The sequence below is a fragment of the Salmo trutta genome, chromosome 25 (genome assembly GCF_901001165.1).
Source record: "Salmo trutta chromosome 25, fSalTru1.1, whole genome shotgun sequence".
In the NCBI taxonomy this organism is placed as follows: domain Eukaryota; kingdom Metazoa; phylum Chordata; class Actinopteri; order Salmoniformes; family Salmonidae; genus Salmo; species Salmo trutta.
Window position 1 is genome coordinate 42,773,318 of NC_042981.1, and position 12,183 is coordinate 42,785,500.

General features: G+C 43.5%; 1 protein-coding gene across 1 annotated transcript in view; it reads right to left on the reverse strand.

The window, feature by feature from the left end:
- Positions 1 to 4,593: 4,593 nt before the first annotated feature.
- LOC115162682 (brain-enriched guanylate kinase-associated protein-like) overlaps positions 4,594 to 12,183 on the reverse strand; it is an 85,508-nt gene continuing 77,918 nt past the window's right edge. Inside the window, exons 5-7 of the mRNA XM_029714168.1 lie at positions 11,744 to 11,851; positions 8,926 to 9,009; positions 4,594 to 6,303 (exon numbers count right to left, since the gene is read on the reverse strand). Coding sequence (XP_029570028.1) covers positions 4,759 to 6,303; positions 8,926 to 9,009; positions 11,744 to 11,851 — 1,737 coding nt within the window. The 3' untranslated portion in view covers positions 4,594 to 4,758. The remainder of the gene's footprint in view (positions 6,304 to 8,925; positions 9,010 to 11,743; positions 11,852 to 12,183) is intronic.

Here is a 12,183-nt window from a genome sequence, read left to right on the forward strand (position 1 = left end):
ATGTGTATGTACTGTATTCTAGTCATTGCCACTGACATTGCTCGTCCTAATATTTATATATTTCTTCCATTATTTTTGATTTGTGTGTATTGTTAGATACTACTGCAATGTTGGAGCTAGGAACACAAGCATTTCACTAAACCTGCAATAACATCTGGTAAATATGTGTACGTGACCAATAACATTTGGATTGATTTGACATGGCTGCCAAATAATTGTGTAGTGTCATGTTAATGCATCATAATGCAGAACCCTCCTTTATTAATAAGTAAATAAACATATAGAAACATGCATCAAACAACCAGCTGGCCTGTTGGTCCTTGAAAAGTTATTTGTCGTACATAGTCTGAGGTAGAACAGGACAGGAGGACAATTTATTCAGGGGTCAAAGTAAAGAACATCAACATAACCAGGATAAAAATATAAATGGTAACGATTCTATATATTTATATTTTCTTATTACACCCACAATAAAAAATACTCGGTCTATGGGGGATCAGAATCTGGGCCCCTCCTGTACAGTAGTTTAGATTTAGGGAAACCATCAGGTCTGCAGAAAATGGACAGAAAGTACCAAAATGGCCGCCTGGTGGAAGAGGTACAGTGATGCCAGTGCACAGAGGGGCGCAACTGCCTCTGTGATCTCTCTATCCCTGGCTTTAGCAGCATTTTGCAGGTGTCCACCTCCCCCAGATTGTATCCTGAGACTAGAGCATGAACAACGTGTCCTGGTCTTAAAGTTTTGGGGAAAGTTTATAAAAATAAATAACGCCACAGTGAGAGGACTTGTCAGACAAAGAAATGCTTTGTTTTGGTTAGAGATCAATGCGGCTGATGCCAACAATGTTCAAGATTCTAGAGTAGGAAACCTGGCTGGTATATTAATTAACATTAACAACATATACACACACCACTGTCAGAAGTGTAGAAAAGGAGAAGACTTGCTACTGAACAGAATTAAGGCAAAATGTACTAGCTACTGGTTGGGTATTCATGCAACAGCATTGAATTCATTCTCTTTTCCAATTTGGACAATCAAAACTGCTTAGTTGATACATTAGGTGCTCGGGCCAAATTCCTACATGTAATATTTAGACAGAGTAAAATTAGCCCAGGTACATGGAATATTTTACACCCTGCTGTGTAAGTTTTTAAAATCCTTTATCAGTATCTCACTTTTTATCAAAAGGGTTGTCAACCTCTGTTCTGTGGGGATATTTTCCTAGAAATAATATTGTACATATATTCCTTATTTTCAGTATTATTGGAAGGAAAATTGTTAGTTGTATTACAATGTATAGTATGTCTTTGAAATTGTTATTTAACAGTCTATTCTTTTTAAAGCTGCCTTTTGATTCATCGAATTCCAGTGCATGACAAATGTATTTTTCAGACGTCTTCCTCCTAACTATCAATATGCATGTAAATTGGATAAGAGACATTTAACAATTATTTCTGTAGTCTCTCCCCAATGTTCAGGTGCTAACCATGAGTTGCTGCCTAGAAGAAATCACTCTAGGGTTCAAAAGGTTAAACACTTTTCATACAGTGCATTCGTAAAGTATTCAGACCCCTTCCCTTTTTCCACATTTTGTTACATTACAGTCTTATTCTAAAATTGATTAAATTATTTTTTCCTCATCAATCTACACAAAGCAAAAACAACTTTTCTCGGGGTGCAAATTTATAAAAAGTAAAATAACTATACCTTATTTATACACCTTTTCAGACCCTTTGCTATGAGACTCGAAATTGAGCTCAGGTGCATCCTGTTTCCATTGACCGTCCTTGATGTTTCTACAACTTGATTGGAGTTCACCTGTGGTAAATTCAATTGATTGGACATAATCTGGAAAGGCACATACCTGTCTATATAAGGTCCCACAGTTGACACTGCATGTCAGAGCAAAAACCAGGCCATGAGGTTGAAGGAATTGTCCGTAGAGCTCCGAGACAGGATTGTGTCGAGGCACAGATCTGGGGAAGGGTACCAAAAAATGTCTGCAGCATTGAAAGTCCCCAAGAACACAGTGACCTCCATCATTCTTAAATGGAAGAAGTTTGGAACCGCCAAAACTCTTCCTAGAGCTGGACTCCCGGCCAAACTGAGCAATCGTGGGAGAAGGGCCTTGGTCAGGCTGTTATCGCTGTCCAAAGTGCTTCAGCAAAGTACTGAGTAAAGGGTCTGAATACTTATATAAATGTAATATTTCAGTTTAAATGTTTTTATACTTTTGCGAACATTTCTAAAAACTAGTTTTTGCTTTGTCATTATGGGGTATTGTGTGTAGATGAGGGGGAAAAAACAATTGAATCCATTTTAGAATAAGGCTGTAACGTAACAAAATGTGGAAAAAGTCAAGGGGTCTGAACACTTTCCAAATGCACTGTATATGCATAACATGCAGTTTGTACATGAGAAAATGAGGCCTTAGAAGTTAACAGCTTTTGAGTCAGCAGGATACATAAACTCAGCAAAAAAGGAAACGTCCCTTTTTCAGGACCCTGTCTTTCAAAGATAATTCGTAAAAATCCAAATAACTTCACAGATCTTCATTGTAAAGGGTTTAAACACTGTTTCCCATGCTTGTTCTATGACCCATAAACAATTAATGAACATGCACCTGTGGAAGGGTCGTTAAGATATTAACAGCTTACAGACAGTAGGCAATTAAGGTCACCGTTATGAAAACTTTGGACACTAAAGAGGGCTTTCTACTGACTCTGAAAAACACAAAAAGAAAGATGCCCAGGGCATCATCATGCTCATCTGCGTGAACGTGACTTAGGCATGCTGCAAGGAGGCATGAGGACTGCAGATGTGGCCAGGGCAATAAATTGCAATGTCCGTACTGTGAGACGCCTAAGACAGCACTACAGGGAGACAGGACGGACAGCTGATCATCCTCGCAGTGGCAGACCACGTAACACCTGCACAGGATTGGTACAGCCGAACATCACACCTGCGGGACAGGTACAGGATGGCAGCAACAACTGTCCGAGTTACACCAGGAACGCACAATCCCTCCAGTGCTCAGACTGTCCGCAATAGGCTGAGAGCGGCTGGATTGAGGGCTTGTAGGCCTGTTGTAAGGCAGGTCCTCACCAGACATCACCGGTAACAACGTCGCCTATGGTTACAAACCCACCGTCGCTGGACCAGACAGGACTGGCAAAAAGTGCTCTTCATTGACGAGTCGTGGTTTTGTCTCACCAGGGGTGATGGTCGGATTCACATTTATCGTCAAATGAATGAGCGTTACACCAAGGCCTGTACTCTGGAGCGGGAACGATTTGGAGGTGGAGGGTCTGTCATGGTCTGAGGCGGTGTTTCACAGCATCATTGGACTGAGCTTGTCATTGCAGGCAATCTCAACGCTGTGCATTACAGGGAAGACATCCTCCTCCCTCATGTGGTACCGTTCCTGCAGGCTCATCCTGACATGACCCTCCAGCATGACAATGCCACCAGCCATACTGCTCGTTTTGTGCATGATTTCCTGCAAGACAGGAATGTCAGTGTTCTACCATGGCTAGCGAAGAGCCCGGATCTCAATCCCATTGAGCACGTCTGGGACCTGTTGGATCGGAGGGTGAGGGCTAGGGCCATTCCCCCCAAAGATGTCTGGGAACTTGCAGGTGCCTTGGTGGAAGAGTGGGGTAACATCTCACAGCAAGAACTGGCAAATCTGGTGCAGTCCATGAGGTGGAGATGCACTGCATTACTTAATGCAGCTGGTGGCCACACCATATACTGACTGTTACTTTTGATTTTGACTCCCCCTTTGTTCAGGGACACATTATTCCATTTCTGTTAATCACATGTCTGTGGAACATGTTCAGTTTATGTCTCAATTGTTGAATCATGTTATGTTCATACAAATATTTACACATGTTAAGTTTGCTGAAAATAAACGCAGTTGACAGTGAAAGGACGTTTCTTTTGTTTTTGCTGAGGAGTTTATGTAGCCTTTAGTTGGTGTTATGCCATGGTAATGAAATTCTCAATAGCGGGGGTTTGATGGGAACTTGTAATGGAGTGCTCAGCTCTCATAGCATAAGTCTGTCTGTCTGCCGAAATTAATGGTACACATTATGCTTGTACTAAATTATATTGTGTTACTGACATACTTCAAATGCTAATAGCTTATGTATTTAGTACAATAGTTACTGCCTCAATACTGTCATAATTGTTAAGGGATAATTCGTCTTGTGAGCCTTCTCCGAAGTAGCTTTGAACTTGCTGAATGGCTGTCTCAGAGAATAAGGGATGATATACTGTCGGAAATCTGGTGTCTAGTCTCTCTGATAACTACACCATATCATGACATAAACAGCCAAAAAACAACAGCTGTGTAGCATCTGACAGCTTGAAACTTGCCTTCACCGGATTACAAAAACATCTCAAATCCACACCAACTGTGTGTTTGCCACAGAAAACATGGAGATGTACATAATCATCATGCATAAAAGGAAGAGCTGTTGGTGACACTACTTCAAGCTGACCGGTATAATTGTCTTTTTTTATTACTTGTTATAAGCACGCATGAGCTTTTATTTCTTATTACAAGGGTTACAATATGTTACGTCCTTTTATGAAGCATATTTTCAACTTGCTCAAAATTGCTGTTATTTGGTCATTGAGATAATATTAAGACTTTTTATAAGGGGTCATACGTGCTTATGACAAGTCTTATAATTAATTATAACCGCATCATAATGCATTATACCTGTCAAGTCTAAGTGTTACCGAGCTGTTCAGTTCAGGAGGGTGCCGTACAGCTGGGCCTTGGTAAGACTGTCCTTCCTGTTAAGTCCTGTTCCTGTGCTTCCAAATTTTTGGTGGTGTTGAGAACTCTTCCTGGGAACAGCTAGGCTCAGGCTGGGCCTCACTCTCTCCCTCTGGTAGTGTTGCTGCTGCTGCAGACCGGAGGCTTCCAGGGAGTTTTGGTGGTGTAAGGACTCGGCCAAGCTGTTGGGGCTCACATCCACATGTTCCTTGTTCATGGTCCCCCGTGCCGCTCCAGCCGCCCCGCTCTCCTTGTCCTTCAAGCTTCCTGAGAGGAACTGGCTGCACTCTGAGTCCTGGCTGTCCTCCTTGGCTCTGTAAAGGGGCTGGGGCTTGCCCCGCAGGCCCATGCTGGGGTGTTTGGGACTGGGTGAGAGTCCGCCACCACCGACGGCAGTGGCCAAGCACTGATCCAGCACATGGCTGTGGAGAGAGACGTTGTCGTCCCCCTCCTGGAAGCTGCTGTAGAGCGGCCCCAGTTTGAGCTTGGCTGGGCCTATGGTGAAGTGCTGCTCGGAAAAGCTGTAGGGAGACATGCGCCCCGGATTACAGTTGTAGGAGTACGAGTTGATGTCCTCTACACTCAGCTGCCTCCAGCTTCCAGACAGTTCTTCTTCGGTGGGGATATCTATGCTGGCCTGGCTGTCAGAGCGCTCCACCGCCCGGGGTCCTCCTCCACCCTGGGCCAAGCCCACGCTGTGCGAAGATGCTAGGTGGGGCGAGTGGTACGGCTCACTGTAGCTGCAGGACGGCGTGTGCACGTACACTGGCGAAGAGCCGCCACCGCCTTTCGCTGGGTTGGGGGAAGGCGGCATCGCCATGTGCTGGAAGCTGTGGGACTTGGGGAAGAGGCTGTGGCTGGGAGGGCTGTCCTTCTCATAAGAAGAGGTGCTCTTGCACTCAACGTACCCCCCATCACGCCAGTCCATGTAGAGCGCCTGGTGGGAGGAGGACATGGTGCTGCTGGGGCCGCCACCGCAGCCTTCCCCTCCCTTCTCCTCCTCGGACGCCTGGCTGAAGCTGGAGTAGGAGCTAGAGGCCGGCAAGGAGCCCACCGTAAACTCTCCGTGGAAGGAGGGGGGCCTGTGTTGGGAGAAGTTACCTGAATGGAAGGCCACCTCCTGAGGGTTGGAGTTCTGGGCCTGGAGGAAGAGACCCTTGGGGAGGCCATGGACCTCTACGCTCTGCCTGCGCTCCTGCCAGCGCTCAGGGCAGTAGAGGGCCGTGTCGCTGCAGTACAGGTCGGCAGTCCGGTAGGCGGTACGGCGCTGAAGGATTTCACTGCCCACGCTATTGGTCACGAAGTCATGGTCATGCCCCTCGTCCACCAATGGCTGGGGGCTGGTTGAGCGGGTGACTGGGCAGCTGCTGCCCGGCTCGGGCTTCTCTAGCACCTTGGCGATGACGGCGGTGGGCACAGCATCGGAGTAGAATGAGTGGCACAGCGCCATTGTGACGCCGCATCCGTGCTTCTCTATGTGCGAGCTCACCCGCTCCTGGAAGTCAATGGGCAGCTGGAAAGAGAGAGCGGGATGGTGAGGAGAAATTCTAAGAGAGGAAGGAAAGAAACCTGGATAGCCAAACATAAAGGAAGAAATGGGAGTGAATTTAAGAGATGGATTCAGAAATTACAGCAATAAATAATGGAGGACTACTACTGCTCTAACAAAGTAACGTTTTATCTATTTTACCAGCATAACTTTCTCGACAACAAAGCATTCCTAAAAATGGACTGCATATAGATTCATACAATGCTGACAACCACCATCAAATCTCCCCATTCATATTCACAACCACGCCATTATCGAATGCTTGCCACATCCACACAGCTGTTTTTTTGTCAATGCTGTTCCCTAGACTCCAATCTAGAGTTTGAGTTTAGAGAAGTAATTTATTATTGTGTGTTTACTCAGACCAGCTCGGACACCCGTTGGGACTTGCACTACCCTCTCCAATGAACTTGTCAGAACTTTGCTGACCACAACCCCTCCATTGCTGTGCTTTGGCCCTTCTTTTTCTAATTTCTCAGTTTACAATCGCTAAGTTGAAGGATACGTACATCAGCATGGACAGAGGTACATCAAGACACACACTTTCATCAATACACACTTGTACAATGCCTTCAAAGTATTCATGCTCTTTGACTTATTCCACATTTTGTTGTCACAGCATGAATTCAAAATGGTAAAAAAAAATTGGTCTCACCCATCAACACATAATACACCACACCAAAGGTTTGTACATTTATTGAAAGTGAAATACAAAAAGATCTAATTTACATAAGTTTTACCCCCACCTGAGTCAATACTTTGTAGAAGCACCTTTGGCAGAGATTACTGCTGTGTCTCTTTCTGGGCTTTCCACATCTGGATTGTGCAACATTTGCCCACTATTCTTTAAAATGTTCAAGCTCTGTCAAATTGGTTGTTCATCATTGCTAGACAACCAATCAATTCTTGCTGTAGATTTAAGTTGAAAATGTAACTTGGCCACTCAGGAACATTAACTGTGCTTAGATCCATTCTGTTTATTTTTTTTAACAATTACCATCATACCCATAACATGATGCAACCACCACTATCCTCAAAAATATGGAGAGTGGTACTCAGTAATGTGTTAGATTTGCCCAAAACATAACCCTTTGTATTCAAGACATAGAGTTAATTGCTTTGCCACATTTTTTGCAATATTACTTTAGAGTCTAATTGCAAACAGGATGCATGTTTTGAAATATTTTCATTAGTACAGGCTCCTTTTCAATCTGTCATTTAGGTTAGTATTGTGGCGTATCTACAATGTTGTTGATCCATTTTCAGATTTCTCCTATCACAGCCATTAAACTCTAACGGTTTTAAAGTCACCATTGGCCTCAGTGAAATCCCTGCGCGGTTTCCTTCCTCTCGAGCAACTGAGTTAGGAAAAACGGCTGTATCTTTGTAGTGACTGGGTGTATTGATAAACCATCCAAAGTGTAATTAATAACTTCACAATGCTCAAAGGGATATTCAATGTCTGCTTATTTTTTGGGCTATCTGCAAATATGTGCCCTCTTTAGATAACCTCCCTGGTCTTTGTGGTTGAGCTGTGTTTGAAATGAAATGCTCGACTGAGGGACCTTACAGATGTGTGGGGTACAGAGACGAGGTAGTCAATAAAAAAAAACATGTTCAACACTATTATTGTGTCCATGCAATGTATTATGTGTCTTGTTGAGCACATTTCTACTCCTAAACTTATCTAGGCTTGCCATAACAAAGGGGTTGAATACTTATTGGCTCAACACATTTCAGCTTTTAATTTTTTATTAATTTGTAAACATTTCGAAAAACAATTACACTCTGATATTATGGGGTATTGTGTATAGGCCAGTAATAAAAAAAATCACTGGGAGCAGCTTAGATTTAAATTAGACCAGTGCTCAAGGTCTCCAGCTGAGAATAAAAAATATAAAATAGCCACTGTTGCTTTTTTGTCGAAAATAGACACCCAGCAGAAAAATACCAGTGTTTGAAGTATGGAGCTATTTTTAGCAGCCTGCTTTCCCCATTTGAGAATTGAGTGGAAAAGTAGGTGAGACTGCAGGGTTAATGCGTAACTCCAACATGCCGTTTTCAGCAGCTTTCCCCGTGGGGCTCCTCTGTACACGATACATTTCTCTGGCTGGTTGCAGAGTTAAGTCCCAATGAAAATCATACAGCATCCCTTTGATCGCACTCAGCTATATTCATCGCTGCATGTTTGATGGATTCGTCAATGCTCTGGAATTGGTCACTTTGTCGACTCGAAAGGAGGAATGTGTTTTCAAAAGCCAATCACTGTTATTTCATCGGAGTATGGGGAGCCGAATGAGTCAACAGCTGTGGATGCTGATATCCTACAGTACCTCAATAACTCTGTCAATTTCATACCATAGCTGCATTACTACTTCGTCCATATATGCATGACCTTACATTTAAAAGATAGTCCCACGTCCTTGAGGAATTTTTATGAGGAACTGTGAGGATTTTCTCTCATACCTCACTTCCTACTCCCCTTCGAGTGGACTAGATGTTGTCTTAGACGGTTTGCACGGTGAAATCAACAGGGGAAATAATACGTGGGGCTATTTGTTAGTGTGAGTGGAGAGCAGAACTCACCTCAGATAGCTTGTGGGCTCTGTGGTGTGACTTGGAGCACTGGAGGAGCTGGGCTGCCAGGTTACAGTCCTTCCTGTAAAGGTCCTGGGAAATGGGAAAGATAAACACTGTTGAGTCATAGGTTGGGATGCCGTGCAGACTAAGAACTGTATATATTGTAATGGGAGTAACTGACCGACATTTGTTTCAAATAGGTTACTACATGTAATGACATGGTATTAGTACAACAAAGTAGAATGGGACCAAACAGTCATTTCAGCATGTGGCGTTGCTAACCTACCAATGCTTGACAAACAAAAAAGAATGCCCCCGAAAAAAATATTCCAGAGTGATTGCTACATCCTGAAGCTGTTTTCCCCCTCAACCCTCTTGTGACAACCCCAAAAGTTTACTACAATTTAAAGCTCTGAGGGTCTAACACTTTGGGAGAACCCAATCGAAGTAACAAACGCATCATTGGCCACGGAATAAATCCATCCACCCAGAAAATAGTGCTTGTTTTTCTCATCAGGCCCCTGTGGCGCTGACAACGGCATTAATGATCCGCAAAATCGTATTAACTCTGAGGAACTTTTTTCAATTGCAATACAGCTCTTCACTATTTAATTTCATTACGGGGCTTCTGAAATGGGCTCTTCTCCTCTGATCTAGAGGCTAGGCTAGTAAGCTCCCTCTCTGTCAGTCTGTATCCATGCTCTCGCTTTTCCACTGCAACTCCTCTGTGACACAGCAAAATCTGACAGCCCTCTCACAAACATCAAAGGCATTTCTTTGACAGCTTCTATTCTCCTTCTAGTTAACTGTGTGCATTTTTTTTTCTCACATACAGAACAATTGGGACTGTGGTAGTTTGAAGGCAGGACAAAGACCTGTCTCGTCCAGTCATTGATGTCTCAATGTCAGCCATGGTTTTTCTCTCAGGACTCTGATGTGAAGAAGTTCCATGCTAACTGAGAGAATAGCTTTTGGTTGCAACCCGAGAAAAATGGCTAGCTGTGAAAGCTGTTGCTAACAGAAGTAGCTACCACCCAACTCTTCCTTCCACATCTGTAAATGCAGCCAGAGTCAACCTAATGGCTTATTTGGTCTTCCTCACATTAGAATCATTCTGCCATCTCCAATTAATTCAAAGCATTCCCTTAAGACAGCATGTCTGCCTTCTCCTCCTAACAGATAAAGTTCTCCTGTAAGACCCAATTCTGACCCCAATCAGCCTCCCTGGATTCAAGGGGATTCTCATCATGCCCAATGGCTCAGATGTGTCTAGCTAGCACAGCAGCCCTGCAAAGAGCTAGGTAGAGCGCGAAGCTAGGCAGATGATTGAGGCGTTCACATCAATGAGACGAAGACCGTAGATTGACACAGTAGGTCCCCAGGGCTAAATCCAGACTCTAGCTTTAAACCTGCTTACAGTCTCAAATCCCCTATTGATTTAGGAGTAACTACTGTACACAGAGTACAAAACATTAGGAACACCTTCCTAATATTGAGTTGCACCCCCTTTTGCCCTCAGAACAGCTTCAATTTGTCGGGGCATGAACTCTACAAGGTGCGTTCCACAGGGATGCTGGCCCATGTTGACTCTAATGCTTTCCACAGTTGTGTCAAGTTGGCTGGAAGTCCTTTGGGTGGTAGACCATTTTTGATACACACAAGAAAATGTTGAGTGTGAAAAACCCAGCAGCATTGCAGTTCTTGACACACTCAAACCAGTGCACCTGGCACCTACTACCATACCCCGTTCAAAGGCACTTATCTTGCCCATTCACCCTCTGAATGGCACACACACACAATTCATGTCTCAATTGTCTCAAGGCTTAAAAATCATTATTTTAACCTGGTCTCCCATTTAGCTACACTGATTTGAAGTGGATTTAACAAGTCACATCAATAAGAGATCATAGCTTTCACCTGAATTCACCTAGTCTGTCTATGTCAAGGAAAGAGCAAATACTTTATGGTGTGAAAAAGTATTTGTCGCCTTTCTAATTTCATCAACAAAGTTATGCAACACCCAATGCCCATGTGTGAAAAAGTAATTGCACCCTTAACTGGTTGTGTCACCATTTAGCTGCAATGACTCCAACCAAACGCTTCCTGTAGTTGTTGATTAGTCTTTCACGTCGCAGTGGAGAAATTTTGGCCCACTCTTCCATGCAGAACAGCTTTAACTCAGCAACATTTGTGAGTTTTCAAGCATGAACTATTCGTTTCATGTCCTGCCACAACATCTCAGTTGGGATTAGGTCTGGGATTACCACCACCATGCTTGACCGTTGGTAGAAGGTTCTTACTGTGGAATGCAGTGTTTGGTTTTCGCCAGGCACAATGGGACCCATGTTATCCATAAATGAGTTGAAGCAGTTCTGCATGTAAGAGTGGGCCAAAATTCCTCCACAGCAGTGTGAGAGATTGATCAACAACTACAGGAAGCATTTATTGAGTGTAAGGGGGCAATTACTTTTTCACATAGGGGAATTGGGTGTTACATAACTTTAATTCAATAAGTAAAATAAGTACAAAAATATTTTTTATTTGTAAACAGGTTCACTTTATCTAATATTAGGTTTTGGCTGAAGATCTGATAACAGTATCAAAAATAGAGAATTTGAAAGTGGGCAAATACTTTTTCACGTGTCTCTCTCCACACAATAGCACTTCAAAGAATGTACTATCAGCGCAGGTTTTTATGTTGGGTTCATGTTATAGGTGGCACAAGTGGCAAGGCCACCACCAGGCATTGGTCGTCTAACTGGCTGTTTTGTTGTTTCAGTGATTCACTGATGCACAATGACTGGCGGCTATACAGTATACTCACATTGTCCTCTCTGAGCTTTTCAATTGTGATCTTGGCCTCCAGGAGGTGATTGTTGAGGACGATGATCTCCCGACTCAGCGCTCTTTTCTCGTCATCATGGTGCTGGGACTAAAGGAGGGAAGAGAGAGAGGAGGAATTGAAAGACCAGGAAGAGAAAGAGGGAGAAGAGGAGAGCAGCCAGTCAGTCAGTGTTCCTGCTCTCTAGGCCAGTAGCAGGTCTTAATTAAAATAAGATTTCACTGGCCAGTGCCCATATAAAACCAATTACTCTGCCAGGATGAGAAAGCATCAATCATAGTCCTGAGAAATGAAAGTGGTTAAAGCAATCTTTGACACCTTAGTATTTCCTGAGATTTAACCTCAAACAATACATGCCAACAAGATCCTTTCCCCCTCACCCAATAATTGTTAATCCCCTGTTGTGTGATTTAGGATTTGAC